At 33.0% G+C, this 16599-nt stretch overlaps 1 protein-coding gene across 1 annotated transcript; it reads left to right on the forward strand.

The window, feature by feature from the left end:
* The first annotated feature begins 1266 nt into the window (after positions 1 to 1266).
* Positions 1267 to 12014, forward strand: LOC130612147 (laminin subunit gamma-1-like). Its single transcript, XM_057433444.1, has 14 exons — positions 1267 to 2325; positions 2417 to 2584; positions 4894 to 5206; positions 5515 to 5783; positions 5875 to 6454; positions 6574 to 6879; positions 7070 to 7251; positions 7358 to 7672; positions 7853 to 7990; positions 8074 to 8561; positions 8650 to 8956; positions 9280 to 9542; positions 9622 to 9822; positions 10435 to 12014. The coding sequence occupies exons 1-14, from the start codon at positions 1482 to 1484 to the stop codon at positions 10960 to 10962; spliced, it is 4902 nt and encodes a 1633-aa protein (XP_057289427.1). The 5' UTR covers positions 1267 to 1481; the 3' UTR covers positions 10963 to 12014.
* The last annotated feature ends 4585 nt before the right edge of the window (positions 12015 to 16599 follow it).

Below are 16599 nucleotides of genomic sequence, written 5' to 3' on the forward strand. Positions count from 1 at the left end.
AGTTGAGCCTGTAAAAGACAGAAGAAACTTAACCAACAACAAGCGTCCGTCAAAATTGCGTGTTGCTTTTACAAAAAGTGTGTGCACTTTTTCGTATAAAAGCGGATTTCCAGGAGGAAAATCCGACGGCGAAATGTTTGTGAACTCTCACAGTTTATTTGTTTTGAGTTTAAGTAGAAAAGTAGAAACAAGTTTCTGATTTTATTACTCGGACGAAATCGTTGTTATTGTTTTTTTTAGAAATCACTTTACTGGTAGGAATTTAAAACTATTATTTTTGAACCAAAAACTGCGTTTATATTTAACATTTTAAATTTGCCCCATACTTTTTAATTATTTGTGGAAATCAAAAGAGTTTTTCGCAATTAATACGCTATTTACAATTCGGGAAAATATGAAACTTGTCTAACAAGCTTGAACATTGTGTAAAAGAAAACCGCAAGACAATGACATTTTATAAAAAAGCGGGAAACTTTTTTAAGTGACGACATACAAACAACTGTGATATCATTATATATTTTTTTTATTTGCTGACAACATTTTTAAACTAATTATTTGATTCTGTTGGAGTAAAACGTATGAAGTTTGTTGACTTTAACAGCTTTCATATAACATGAGGAAGTTCTATTATTAAATCTGACTCATCAAGAACAATAAGCAATAAGACCTTGATCAATCAATCTTTTTTGCAACAGTTTCAAAAATCAACAAAATTCTAATCAAAACAAAATCTATAAATTATCTCCACCGTGTGAACAATCGAAATCTTGTCAAATTTTACAAGCTATCAAAATGTTATGCTAAAAAATTAGAAGTTTTTAAAAGTATTAACATATATACAACCGAAGTTTTCAGACAGCTTAACATAAAAATTCCTACATTACAAACCATATTTGTAGAGTATTTATTCTATAAAAAGAAGTTTTTCTAGGGGGAAAACATCCACTTTCTTAGTTCTAACGTCAAAACTTGTCAACAGCCTGTAGTGTTATAGGTAGCTATAGTTCAACTATTTACGCATGCTTGGGAAGAATTGAATAAACGAAATAAAAATTTGAATAGAAATAAGTGACTTTGATCAATTGTTGATATGAATCATACCCCCGTTTTTGACACCGGATACTTAAATCTGTTGTTTTTTCTTCAATAGGGAGTAATCGTCAACAAAAGCCATAAACCTTTTTTCTTTTCAACTAAAAACACAATAAACAGCTTGTTATTTTAACACGATAACAAAATATCCTTTTGCATACATAAACTGTGACTATAAACACTAAACTGAAGCGTGGTTTTCTTGTTGTTGCTATCTTTTGTCATCAACCGCTTCTTGTTTTACATTCTAAGAGAACGTAATTCTTATTAATATCAGGACAGGAGAATTGAGCACACAAGATGCGTTGACGCTGCAATTTAAATCAAAAGCAAAAATTTATGTTTGAAACCTATCACTTTACTTAGTATTTGATTTTTGTTATTTAAGAATGGATTTAACATTCGGAAAGACACTCGTCATATTAATGGCTTTTTTTGGAAACTTTATATCGGCTCAAGATCTCCCTGATAGCACAGAATATCAATATGGAAGAGCTATAAAATGCAAAAGCGACGAAGGTGTATTACAACGGTGCATGCCTGTATTTGAAAACATTGCCTTTAATAAGGATATAACAGCTAATAATACATGTGGTCTAACTGAACCCAGCAAATACTGTGTCCAAACTGGAACATCAGGAGCTAAGAAAATATGCGATGTTTGCGATAATAGATATCAAGGACAGAGACATCCTGCCAACTTAATGACAGATATAAAACTTGATGATCAACCCACATGGTGGCAATCTGAAACGCTGTTAGAGAACAAGTACGGTGTGCATTTGATTTTGGATTTTAAAAAGAAGTACAATGTGGCTTTCGTTAGGATTCGATTTCATACAATACGTCCTCATTCTTTTGCAATTTACAAGAAAACAACGTACGATCCAAACGCCAGATGGATCCCTTATCAGTTTTATTCACGGACTTGCAACGAAACATACGGGGTTCCAAATCGTCAAACTTTAACGTTAGCCAATCAAAAGATAGCATTGTGTACAGACAAAGCGAGCGGCATGATTCCATTAAGTGGTGGTAATGTAGCCTATCTCACTCTTGATCATCGTCCTGGCAAAAAAGAATTTGACAAATATCCCGCTTTACAAGATTGGGTGACAGTCACTGCATTAAAATTTAGTTTGGATAGAGTAAATACATTTGGTGATGAAGTATTTGGAGATCCTAAAGTACTGAAGAGTTACTATTTTGCTATATCAGATATCGCAGTAGGAGGTAGGTTGTTGGTTTTATCTCATCAATGTTTATCAAAATAATTTTTAGTAGCTAATTTAATTTTATTGCAATAACATGTTACATCTTTTAGGTCGATGTAAATGCAATGGTCATGCTTCAGCCTGTACCAAAACTGACACCAGCTACCATTGTAAGTGTGACCATAACACAGCTGGTAAAGATTGTGAAAAATGTCTACCATTATATAATGACCAGCCATGGTCTACAGCACTAGGTCGAGACCCAAAACCGTGTAAAAGTAAGTTTGACCTGTACTTTTTATAATTTTTTTTGTCTTCTCTATTTTTTTATTTTTTTTTATTTTTTTTTTTTTCACTTCTTTGTTTGAGCTTCGTGATTTTTGATGAAACGAAATCTTCAGCCTAAAATAATTCTTGAAGTGATTCTTAAATATTCTTTAAAAAAACGACACTATAATTGTTTAAAAGTCTGATGAATCGTAGTTGGATGAGAAGATTCAGTTTATAGCACATTTTGGGTACATGATTGGTCTCACGACAATAATATTGCTGCTTGGTGTCGAATGATCGAGATTATTATTCTTAAAATTCAATTGAGCCTTTAAAAAATTGCTGGCGCCTTTTAACCATCCATTGAATGTGACATTATAGACGATGATCCTATATTATTGACTGATAAAAAACATGACAGACTAAAGGTTAACAAGCTCTGGTATTTGAGCTATTTTTTCCCTTCATTCATCTTTTTTTGTTGTTTTTTTTACCAATTGTTTGAAGTCTTTTTTAACTCTTTACATCTTTTTTTTTCATCGCTGTTGTTTAATTTTTTTTCTTAGATCTTTTTTTTTTCCTTGACGTGTTAAATAAAAACAAAACTTCGAAACTGTGATCGTGTCGTCTGTACTGTGATAAGTCAAGTTGAATTCTGGTCATGAATTTATAACGATAATTGGCAGACCTAGTACTAGCATAAAGGATTTTGATAAAAATTGGGAGCTTGGACTGATCATATGTAGTTTTCATGAAATCAAAAGTTTAAAAAAAAAGTATAATGCGAAAAATTATCAGAGTTGACAGAGTTTTTCTAAGCGAGTTTTTTTCTTTGGATTTTCTACAATATTAAAAAATAGGTGCCGTGTTTTAATTCGATAATTAGTCGAATTGTTCTATTGAAATACCGTGCAGGTATCCAGTTTAGTTTAGTCTTCGTTTTGTGTTTTTCCTAAAATATATATATAAAAAAATACTTTCAATTTATGTGTTAAGTCCAGCAGAGGATGTTTAACAACGCTCTTGCGGATATTTAATATTTTTGATTGGTTAAGAACATCAAAAACTTAGGATGTGATTGGGTTAAAAAAAATAAACAAACAAATTTTGTCTGTCGTTAAAAAGAATAATCACAAAAACATTTTTTTATGGTTTCCTAATGTTATGTTAAGAATTACGTTTCATGTTGAAACAATGTCAATATATGGTAATGATATAAACAGTTCTCACCTTCGATGTTTTTACTTTGTTTTTATTTCCATTTTCCCACTGATTGATTCGGAAGCCAACGACGGATGTGTAACAAAAGAGAAAGAAAAAAGTTCTCTTTTAATAAATACGTAAATTGGATATCGTTTTTAAAAAGGAATGAGAAATCATAGAATATTTATCCTTGTGAGGTTTCTTGGGTACTATAATTTTAGTTCTAAAATTTTAGACAGTTGGTTTCGTTCATAGCACTCGACACAGTAAAATTTAACAAGAAAAAGGATCTACCTCGTTTCCAGGACCTATACCTTGTTGTATTTAGAGGGAATCTGTTTAAGTATAAAAAAAACCTAACAAGCCCTAAGTCGAAGTTGGCTACTGCTTAATTATCAAACACCAATTCTATTGGCATGCGAGATTCGAATAATATAAATAAATATTTCTGCAACATTCCTTTTAAAAAAAATTGGTGCTATCATTTGGTTATTTAATCATTTTTTTTATTTAGGTTCAAACAAAAAATATGCAAAAATTTGCTGATAAAGTTTTACTCTCGTTTCCTTCAGCTCTAAAGCACTGCCTAAATAAACTGGAAAGTGTTAGACAAAATCTAATGATTTCATTGGTTCACGCTTATGGAACATAACAACGTAAAATTTAATTCGCAGCGTATTAAGTATTTCGCCTGTGAAACTCTTACTCCACCATATCTGCACTGTATTTTAAATCTTACCAAAAAATAATACTATTTAAGAATAAAAGGTTTTAAAATGTTGCACGAGTAAGCATGCCTGTAAAAAACGTAGATTGATCAAAATTCTATTTTTATCACTATTTTTATCAAGTTTTTGTTACTCAAGAGGTCAAAAATAGTCATTACTTTTTTTAAAGAATTTTTCATCCTCAATGCTGGCAAGAGAGAAAACATTTTGGATAAATTTTCGCGAATTAAACAGCTAGAAAGTTGGTACAGAATATACATTCGTGAATAGTCATTTTTAAAATTTTCGCGAGTCGGTGGCGCAAAATTGCAAAATTTTCCGGAAGTTTCTATTTAGATAATACCTACATTTATTTCTTTGCTACTTAATGTTTTCTAAATTCTCAGAATGTGAGTGTAACGGTCTGGCAGATGAATGCGTGTTTGATGAACAGTTATATATCGATTCCAACAAAGTCTCAGGTGGTCGTTGTATCAACTGTCAAGAAAACACAGACGGCGTGCATTGTGAAAGGTGCAAGGACTACCATTACAGAGAGAACAGACGTGCAGCGTGCAAGCCTTGTAGTTGTGACAAAGATGGCTCACAATCTCTGAGTTGTAACAGTCAGGGACAGTGCGCTTGCAAACCAGGTGTTGATGGAGATAAATGCAATAGGTGTCGTGAAGGTTATTATGGTTTCTCTGCAGCAGGATGCAGGTGAGTTTCACCTCTAATGTATCTGTGCGTATGTGTTTTGTGGTATATAATTCTGCCATTGTAGACATTTTACATCATTTCGAGGCTTCTACAGTACATTAAGACTGTATTCCTTTTTTTCAGTGTCATTATTTATTTTTAATTATTATCATTATTATTATTAGATACACCACAAATCCAAGTACTCCATATACTCTACTAAACTGTACTGAATTATAATGATTGAGATTTTATCCTATAGGTACTTATTCATTCAAAACCTTCATTTTCTAAGCTTTATTTTAAGTTTGCATTTATTTCGCTTTCAGAGCTTGCAGATGTAATCCTGAAGGCAGCAAAGGTATCAACTGTAATGCAATAGGACAATGTGAATGCAAGGAGAATGTAGTTGGTTTAAGATGTGACCAATGTAAAGCTCAACACTTTGATTTGAACGAAACGAATCCAAAAGGATGCAAGCAATGTTTTTGCTATGGTCATGGGGTTTCGTGCACTGCTCTTGAAGGAATTGGGTCAAGGTATATCAGATCATCTTTCGAAAGTGATTTTGAAGGTTGGACTGTTGAGGACGAATTTGGTAAGTGTAGAAATATGGTTTGTGTTTTGCCTATTGTTAGCTTGTATTGTCTTGTAATTTGGTGTCCTAATTTACAATGTTTCATTCTTAGGAAATGATCACTCAGCTTCGGCATTGTTTTATGATAAAGATAGCCATTATGTATATGTTAAACCTAGGAGATTCCGGGAACTATATCTAGTAGCACCAAGAAGTTATCTTGGAAACCGTTTAAGCAGTTACGCTAAGACTTTTAAATTCCGTTATGGGACATATTTACGTCAGGAGAATGAGGTACCCCAAACGAGCAGGAAGGATATTATTTTTGAGGGTGCTGGACTAACTGCAACCTACGAGCTTACTGATCAAGGCAATATATTGCCAGAAGGAAGATTTGTCCCATACAACTACAAGCTTATTGAACCAGCAGGCATGACCACTTTCAACTTTCAACGTTTATTATCTGATTTAACTGCAATTAAAATTCGAATGACCTACTTTCCTGGTTCGTTAAGAAGAAAAGTTCTTGATGACGTTGCGTTGGAATCGACTACATATATTTCCAGAAATTCCCCCGAACAAGTTAGTTGGAGTGAAAAATGCGAGTGTGAGCGAGGTTATACAGGTGATCAATGTGAGAAATGTGATTTTGGATATACCAGAGCAGCTGGTGAATCTGGTCCTTATAGACGGTATGAATATTTTTATTCTATTTTTAAACCGCACTTACTGTAGTATTTTTACTATCTTAAAAAAAGACCATAAATATATTATATCTGATTTTTTGTTTATCAAGCTTGATATTTTACAGGTGCGTACCGTGTGAATGCAACAATCATGGCTCACAATGTGACCCGGAGACGGGTGTTTGTGTATGTAAGGATAACACAACTGGAAGGAACTGCGAAGAATGCTTAGAAGGTTTCTATGGAAATCCTACTAGAGGAAAACCAGATGACTGTAAGCCATGTCCATGTATCTTTGCAAATAAATGCATCTTGATTGGATCACGTATCACTTGTACTGATTGTCCTAAAGGACACACTGGTGACCGGTGTGAAAAATGCGAGGATGGGTATTTTGGCGATCCAACTGGAAAATTAGGAAATGCTACTCGGTACGTTTTCCATATTTTTTTTAGCCTTTGGAGTGCAATAGAGAGTTTTCAATGTGTGTTTCAAAAGAAGTTATTTTTATTCTTAAAAGAAATAAACCTATTTAACAGTACCATACTTGTTGTTTACGGGTTAAATTTATAAAAGCTGTCAATTTACCGTAAATATCAAAATATCACCTATGCTTTGTAGCTGCCAAAAGTGTGATTGCAATGGAAATGTCAATCCTGAAGCAAAAGGAAACTGTGATGGTCTCACAGGTGGCTGCTTACAATGTATTCACAACACAACAAATGGTCCATCACAAAGTTGTGAAGAATGTGCTAAAGGTTTTTATGGAGATGCTTTAGCAAAACCCATAGCGAATTGTTCAGGTAGTATTGTATTAAAGAATAACATTAACCTGTCGTAAAGTGTTAATAAAAGTTTTTACCTTTAATAAAACATTGCCGTTTATCATTATTTTTATTACCCTTTTAGCTTGCAATTGCTTTGAAAATGGTACCTTAACACCCCCAGGACACTCTTCAGGAGATCAGATACCTTGTGATAAAAACGGAAAATGCCAATGTCGAGACAACGTTATCGGACAAAGATGTAACAAGTGTCCAGCTGGTCACTGGAATGTAGCATCAGGAAAAGGTTGTGAAAAGTGCAATTGCAACCCAGACGGTTCAATTGGCAATGATTGTGATGTTAACACAGGGCAGTGTAAATGCAAGCCTGGTGTAGCAGGCAGGACTTGCAATCAATGCGCTACTGGTCATTACAAATTCTCTCCAACCGGATGCAGACGTGAGTAGACGAATTCTGGTTTTCACAAACTAAAATCAATAGATGCATAACTATATCATTACTTTATGTTTGCGAATATAGTTCGTTTGCAAATTTTGAATGCCAAGATTTGTGTAAATATTTTTTAGATTTGCGTTTACATGTATTATGTAAGTATTAACATAAAGTTTTTGTTGTTAGCTTGCAAATGTCATCCAGATGGCTCAAAACATCAGAATTGTACCAGTAAAGGAGTTTGCGAATGTTTGCCAGGAGTACTTGGTATAAAATGCGATCAATGTCCGGAAAATAAATATAACCTCTCAGTAGGGTGTATTGGTAAGTACGGAAGCTGGTTTCTCATATTGGGTTAGTTCAGTTTAAACTTTCTGTTTAAGTTTAATTTTCTTTCTTTTGTTTAGCTTGTCCGAAATGCTTTGATCTGATCCAAGTGGCTGTTAACGAATTACGCGAAAAACTATTAACATTTAACTTTACCAAAGGAAATTTTACGGATAAAAATCCAGGTATAGATGTTCGTGATAAAAATTTTGAAGCTGCAATCAAGGCATTAGATAAAGAAATACAAGAACTTCGCAAGAAAACGGAAGGTCTACTCAAAGGTGATCAAGAGCTTTATTCATTCTTCCAGTCACTATCGCAGCAATTCAATAGACTTTTCGAAAGGTTCGATGATCTTAAAAATATGGTGGAGAAATCTAAAGGCGCATCAAAAACTGGTCAAGCAGAAATTCAAAAGGCTGAAGAGGTTATTGATTTAATCAAGTCGTTATTAAAAGACGCAGAGGATAGATTGAAAAGAGAAGGCTTTGAAATATATAAAAATGCAATATCAAGTGCTGATGACTTGAGTGACGCAGCTAAGAGAATGAGAGAAATTGCTGAAGAGGTATAGCGCGTTGGAATTTTTTATATTTTTTCTGTTATCGTTCATGTGATTAATCAAGGTAATTAGAGTTGTCCATTACTTTATACAGGCACGAAAGCTAGCTGAAAAGCACGAAAAAGATGCTGCAGATATTAAAATGACGACCGATATGGCTTACAACACGTCCGTTGATGCTCATAAAACTGCTACAGAAGCGCGGATAAAGGAAGAGACAATAAACAAAGATTTACAAGACATGGTTAAAGATGGTGATGAAGCCAGTCTTTTGGCAAAGGAATCGAGAATATTGATCAAACAAGCTGAAAATACTTCCACAACAGCCTTAAAGGAAGCTGAAGAATTAATAGAGGAAGCTAGAAAACCATTGCCTGACTTTGGTATCAATGCTACGAAAGGTATTTTGTTGTATTTTGAAACCCTAAAAGACAAACAAACAAGCAAGAAAAATAAAGTAACTAACTATAAGAGTTCTCTTATAAAATGAACCGATACCTTCGTAAACAACTATTTCAAACGATTGAAAGTTTTTCTCGATGCTTTGTTTTTAAAAACATAAACCATGAAATAGAAGTATTTTTATCTAAACTTTATATCTAAACGATATTTTTATCTATTTATCGAAAACATTTTTAGGCTTTTAAAGCTTAAGAATGCTTTCCTAGCATTATCATGTAGGTAAAAAAACATGTAGCTAAAACATTTTTTGCATTGTTTTTAGCAAAAGCCGACAATATAACCAATAGTGCTCAAAATATCCATACTTCATCTGAGAAGTTAATTACCGACAACGAACCAGTGGTAGTGCAACTGAAGAAAGATGATATTGAAGGTAGAAAATTGATCGCTGAAGGTAGAAAGCTTCAAGAGAAGGCAAACAATATGTATATTATTGCAAAGAATGCCAGCGATAATGCCAAAGCTGCACAGGAAGATGGCTCAAAAGTTGCAACTGAAGCAAAGGAAATGTTGGAAACTTTACAAGTAAAATTTACAATTATTTTAATAACGTCTAAGTATTGTTAATTTAGGATTTTTTTTATGGAATTGGCAATTTTTATAGGGTTTTAATGATATCATCAAAAGATCAAAAAAAAACGCTACCAAAGCATTGGAATTAGTTGACCTTATTAAAAAATTGATCAAAGAAGCAAATGATACCGCATTAACAGCATCTGCAAACGCTGGTATGGCGGAAGGAGATGCGAATATGTCTCTAGACATTGCTCAAAAAGCTAATGCAACGACTCATGCTGCCAAAAAGGTATTTTTACCAATTTACTGCAAAGAAACTTATAAATGCATTATCTAATTAGTCTAATTTTATAATCGATTGCTTAAAATGTCTGTTAGAACTTAAATGTACTGGACTACAATCGTGATTAAACATATTACGACAAAACAGCAACTACAAAAATAATTTTTTTTGTAACTGGTTATAGTTCACTTGTTAATGTTCAGAGCGGACTTAGGATCTTAAGTTATTTGGTTAAATTCAAACACTTAAAGTATGCTTATTGATGATGATGATGATGGTAGCATGACCCTTTTTAATGAACTATGGATATTGTGACGTGAATTATTCTATAACGCGGTAGGTTAAAAATGCGAGTAGCTGATTTTAAATGTTGTCTACCAGACTTGCAAATTTATTTTATTTTCTACAGCACTAAAGCATCGACCATTCGACGCTTCAGATCATATTTGAGAATGGCTAAAAACTGTCACTGTTCCAATTATTTTGACTAAGATTTTTAGCAGGAAAAAATTAAGTGTGGACGTTAAAGAGTATTAATTCCATTTCACATGTACCTCATTGCAGTTTAATTCTTGTTCAAATTAAGCCACTGTAACGTGTTTTGTTTTTATTAACCAGGAAATTGATGATATAATGCAGGAGGCTCTCAAGCTTTTGAATGAAACTATGAGTTTCATCATGAATGAGCTTCAGGACACAAAGAACGCTGTGAACACGACTGATATTGCACTGGATGGCTATAAAATGCAAGCTGAAAATGATGCAAAGTCGGTGGATAGTGCTTACAATGAATCTGTTCTTGCTGGTAACGCAGCTGCAAAGGCGAAGAACGATTTGCAAAAGTCGTTGCAAGATGTGGAAGAGCTGATGGTAAGTATTGATGGGCTTGATCAAATTGACTATGCAACTTTGGAAGATGCTGAAAAAAGGTTTCAGATTGCCAAAGATATCATCGAAGATAACATAACGGCTGAGATTGAAATCTTGGAAAGGAAAGTTCTCGAACAGGAAAATACGATAAAACAGTATGAATTGGATTTAACACCTTTAGAAAATCAAATCGCTGAAAGAGAAAAGATTACTTCTGCATTGCCAACCTATCAGTGTTTCAGACAAAAAACTAGGTTAGAGAAGACAGATGAATAGGTCGCAACAACATTGTGTAGTATTTTTATTATCTATTTATTGTGGATCTGCAATCCAAGAACTTAAAAGTAAAGGAAACAATTTAAACAATTTATCAACAATTAGATATTAGAACACCATCAGACACTGGCAAATCCTAACAACATATTTTTTCCATGATTTTCACGGTTTTTTGTTTGTTTGTTTTTGTGTTGTTAGTGTTTCTACGAGATGTGTTTAAAAAAGTCCTAACAATCTTGTCTTTTGTGGTCTAGTTAAAATTGGAAACCGCATTTGTTAGCAAAAAAATATTTGAAGTTTAAAGGTTGTTAGTGTAGTATTTAAAACTAATGTTGTCTTGTATAATGTGTAATATTTTAACTTTTAAAATGATTTTGGCTAAACCCAACAAATTTTTTATTTACAAAAATTATTGATTTAGCTATATTTTTACCAGAAGGACTCCTTTCATTCACGTATTTATCCATCGCAAAAAAATAAAGTAATTACCTTACAGAATATATTTTTTGTAAATTGTTGTTGACCGAAATAAATTTTTCGTCAAAATCCATCTGATTTACAAGTTGCTATGAAAGTAGATTTGGTATACAGACCAATACATGACGATTTTAATATATAATTATATCAACAACTACTTTTACCAATAAGTAACTCCTTTTGTACGTTATATGTAACATTTACATCGTGTTAAACATATCCAGATATGTTATTCTTATTGAAAAAAACGTGCCACAAGGCACTTCAGTAGGATAGAAGAGCCGTAGCGACCTAAGGATCCGAGGGACACGCCCTATTTGAAAAATTCATTTCGATCATGGTTAGGATGCGTTTTTACCCAATCTAGGAGGTTAAAATCACAAAACCTCCTTAAGCTCCACAAAAAAGGGTGTCAGCTACGGCCCTGGGATATGATGGCATATCTTCGTTTCATAAAGTTATACTTATTTTATGAAATAATATTTTGTTTTTATTTATAGGACTATGGTATCTAATAAATTTAAATGTCTTTCGGTTTGTAAGATACTGTTGTTATAAAGAGTTTAGACAACTTACACTGTTCAATCTTTTAATTCTCAAACTGGGCATTTCAACTTTGAATAAACGTCGTGTTCCGTCGTGTCAGAATAGAAATGTCCCTGCAAAAACTTATGTACAGATCAAATTACGCTCATAGATTTCAGCAAAACACACCATGCACACTTTGTCTCTGATAAGAATATGTTTTATAAGAATATCAGACTGAGATTTCAGATTAAAAACAATACGTCTATTGTTTAAAGCAATAGAGAAATAAGAATAATGACCAGCCTGGTTAGAATTTTTATATTCTTTCTAAAAAAGCGTCTTTATTGTAAAGATGTTGCCTGATCTTTTATACCTATACCTGTTTTATAATCTGATGATAGTTTCTCTCCTGACAGCATCCATTAGAGATCACATATTCACATAAGAATTGTGTATTGCGAACAATACACAATTGATCTTTAAGACATTCGTCTCCAGGTTAGATTCAAATAAGAAGTGAAGACGATCCGTGTTTTCATCTTGTTTGTAAGATCTGTTACTTAGAGCCGGTATTAAAGGAGATTAAGACTCGAAGAAAATGAAGAATCCCGAAGAATTCCTTCTGCAAAGTGTTTTTCTAACCCGTTGGTGCTTGTGGAAATAAATTTCAGCAGTAGAAAATACGTTCTGTGTCGGCTGTGGAAATAAATAAATTTAAATGATGATATTATACCACCTTTAAGCACTCATTATCCTTCTACAAACAAACCACTTTCCTTTTCTGATTTTGTGGTTTTACAAAAGCCTTTGTTTAATTAAAAAATCTTTTTACGCAAAAGTCATGGGTGATTAATTTTTATTGTTCTTTGTTATAAATACGCGTATGGATACAGTTTGGGACAATTGACAATAAGTAGTCAATTTCGTTTAAAAACTATTCGCGCCTTTTCAAAGAAATTAACATAAACTAGATGAAGAGAACAGCAATAAGTTTGAAAGCCTTTTTTGTAAGTGGATTTTTTTGTTATTGACTATATTTTTTCCATCATCGATTGAAATTAACAAGTCGAATTACAATAATAAAAATGTTTTTATACTTACTAAATATAAATTCAAATTTATTTCGTGAATTTTGTGTGATCGTTAACCATTTACATTTTGTATTAGAACTGGATATGCCCACTTTTTATTAAAAATGTTTTGTTAATTTTTTTTTTTTTTTTTTTTCGTGTTTTTAATTGAACAACCTGTTTATTCTGAACAAAATCCTAATTACTCTGGGATACATTGAGAGATATTTTAACTCAAAATTTTAACAAGCATACCCAAAGTATTACCAAAAAAGTTAAATGTAAAAAATCACCATGGTTGAACACAGTAAAAAAACTCCTGCAGGAAACAGCAAAATGATCCTAAACGATTTAGGAAAACATTGAAAAAGAAATTTCCCTTAAAAAAAAAAATCTCAACAGTTAACGTTTATTTTTGATGGCATTAAAAACTCAAAGGCAAAACCTATCGCATCACTTTTTGTCCTTATTTCTCTACCATCGCTTCGAAACTGAAAGCCAAGGCAACGCCACTGACAAATTTTATCTGGGCAAAACCAAAAGAAAGTAATTTGAAAACAAGTACTACCCTTAAATTCACAGAGGTCACAGTTAATGAATTTTTCATTCATCTCAGGAAACTCTAACGTAGTAAAGCCTGTGGTTCTGACGATCTTTCACCAGGCATGTTGAATGACAGCGCAAAACACAAAGCCTCTTTGCCATGTCATCAATGCCTCACTAAGAACTGGTATTATACCGTCCGATCTAAAGCGGGGAAAAGTGACGCCTATTCCTAAAGATGGCATGGACAATTATCGTCCAATTACCGTCTTGCCTGCCTGTTCGGAAATTCTGGACTAGCATATTTCTATTTATTATTTTAAATTTTAATGCAATTTTAACTGCTCCTTTTTCAATTTTTTCATTTTATTTACACAACCCTGCTCTTATTTTCTTTCAACCATCTATTTCCTTCAGTGTATTATATGTAACATAGTCGTTGTTGATAGGGGTTTGGAAACAAGACCCATGGAAGAACAGAAATTTTGTAGATATATGTACTGTATATTTTACTAATTTTTAAATGGCCATTCCGTATAAATATTCGTGATAAATAAATAAATAGAACAACTAAAAAAATGAAAAGATTTAGCTCTGTAAAGTTATTTACGGCTTCTCTTTCTTAACCCATATCCGGCGGTAGAAAGGCATTAGTTATTTTTCCTGTTTATATGTGACAATAATAAAGCATAACATTATTTTTATTTATTTTTTCGTAAATTTTATGAGCTTAAGAATTCGCTTGAGGCTCTGTATGATCTTAATGTGTTCTGAAAAACTAGGGCCTAATTAAAGAACGTATATTTTGTTATAATTCAGTTTAGTGAGGGCTGCTATGTTCTGATATAAAGCTTCGTGTGCACATGTGTGTTAAAAGTGATTTTTTGATTTAAAGTTGTTCCTTAGGTCCCAAATTACCAAAAAAATATGGGTGGCAAAATTTTTTGTCCCATCAGACCAAATTAGATGACGTCATCACTTTTACAGTCAGCAAAAAAATAATTTCACATTTATATGTCATATTATATATCGTTGGAAAGAGGAGATCGAGTGGATCAAAAAAGATGTAGAAACCATGTCTTCAAAACGTAACGTTCGAAAGATATTACTATTCAAACTTTGTACAAATTACAGACCGGTAATTTACTGACCCAGCACAAAAATGACTATAACCTGCTCAATAGCGAAGTTTTTTTGTTGAATTTTAGTATGGGTCACCCTAATGTCTTTCTGTTTGATCAAAATTTATTGTTCAAATCACTTCAAGAGATAATTTACAGACCAGTAATTTACAGACCAAAGCACGTGTTTAGTTGTTTACTTTAGTTTTGAAAAGCAAGTAGCGAATTTCACTTAGACATTTTGTATGTATTAGTATCAGTATAATAACAAGTTTTGTTTTATAATTGTTCGATTTCATAGACATAGACATAGAATTCGAATGTTCTATTTCTAGAAAACATTCTATTGTTCAATTTCATAGCTAGACTGTTTAATTTCGAAGTGTTAGTGAAGTGTAATGTGAAGTTTATAGTATAGACATACATGCATAATAATAAAATGAATAGACCGAATTAAAATGGATGTTAACTGTGTAAAAACAATAAATGTGCTGGATTTTGGGAAATGTATAGTGTGTCAGAAAGATACATCAAAAAAGGTACCGCCTTACTTAAACATTTTTTCCCATTCCTGTTCTGAGTTCTGAGAGTTTTGAGAGAAAGATTTTTGTTTGATACTTTGACCAAGATGTCGTATTTTGTTTAGAATGTTGGCAACCCAAAAGAGCAGTATTTGAAAAAGTTATTATCATGTCTGGAGGAAAGAGTTAGTTGTGGTGATTCGAAGTATCTAGATTGTTGGGAAAAACTGAAGTACAGCTTGTTGAAGGAAAGTCTTCATACCATTCTGATTGTTACAAAATGGCCACAAATAAAACAGAGATAGACAGGTTAAAGAAACGGCCAGTATTAAAAGAGTCTTCAGACAGTTTTAGCCCATCATTTGTTGTATCTGTGAAACAAAATGAAAAAAAAAAAATTGCGCTCAAGTGGAATTATGTTTCAAAAACACCTTTGCATTATTTGTCAAGAAAGGGGAGGAAAGATACATAAAGTTATGTCTAAGACGGTAGCAACAAAGATGCTGGAGGTCTCGAAGCTTATAGCAGATAAATCATTTTTCATCCGTATGAACAATATTCCTAACGCTGATGCTATAGCAAATTATGCCCAATATCATTTAGCATGTTGGGTGAAGGTTCAGAGAGAGGCTTTAGCATTACATCAAGACATATCACAGCTACAAAATATGGAAGATACAGACCGCGCACTTGCAGATGTTGAAATAATTAACATAATCAAACATTTATTGGGGGAATCACACAACAACGTAATAAGTATGAACGATGTTAACTATACATACAACAACTTAATGGGAAACTCCGAAAGCAACCAAATCAATTACAAGCGATATTTAAAGCACTTGTTAACAGAAAATATTGAGGACATAGTGTTTTCAAGACCTCCATCAAGAACAGAATCAGAAAGAATTTGTACAACCCAGACGCAATCAAAAGCAATCGAGTTGAACTTTCAAAACCCCGTAGATGATGTCGCTACAATATTCGAGTGCGCAAAACTAGTGCGTGAACAACTTCTCAAACAACAACCATGGCAATTTAATGGCAGTTATGACGGATTTGTTGTACCAAAGTTGTTGCAGTCACCCATCAGATGGTTGATAATTGGTCCAAGAAAAAGCATTGACACTTCAAACAGAAGAGCATCTTCGATCGACAACTGTGTTAGTAACATATGTCAAGTCATTATTAATTGTTTGAAAACAAATAGGCAAAGCAACCACAAGCCAAAAATAGGAACCAGTGATGGAGGATTCAGAAATAATTGTGAAACACCCTTCACGGTCGGATTAGGTCTTCATATCTATAAAGAGACTAGGAGTAAAAAGGTGTTAGATTGTTTATCTGATCTTAACTTAACTGTTAGCTACGATAAAA

This window comes from Hydractinia symbiolongicarpus, chromosome 10 (assembly GCF_029227915.1).
Source record: "Hydractinia symbiolongicarpus strain clone_291-10 chromosome 10, HSymV2.1, whole genome shotgun sequence".
NCBI classification, from domain to species: Eukaryota; Metazoa; Cnidaria; class Hydrozoa; order Anthoathecata; family Hydractiniidae; genus Hydractinia; species Hydractinia symbiolongicarpus.

Bases quoted from the DNA above. Each gene is read 5' to 3' on its own strand.
- LOC130612147 (XM_057433444.1), top strand. From the start codon at position 1,482: ATGGATTTAACATTCGGAAAGACACTCGTCATATTAATGGCTTTTTTT. The intron at 5,207-5,514 runs GTGAGTTTCACC...TTTCGCTTTCAG, and splicing joins TTCTCTGCAGCAGGATGCAG to AGCTTGCAGATGTAATCCTG. The intron at 9,823-10,434 runs GTATTTTTACCA...TTTATTAACCAG, and splicing joins CGACTCATGCTGCCAAAAAG to GAAATTGATGATATAATGCA.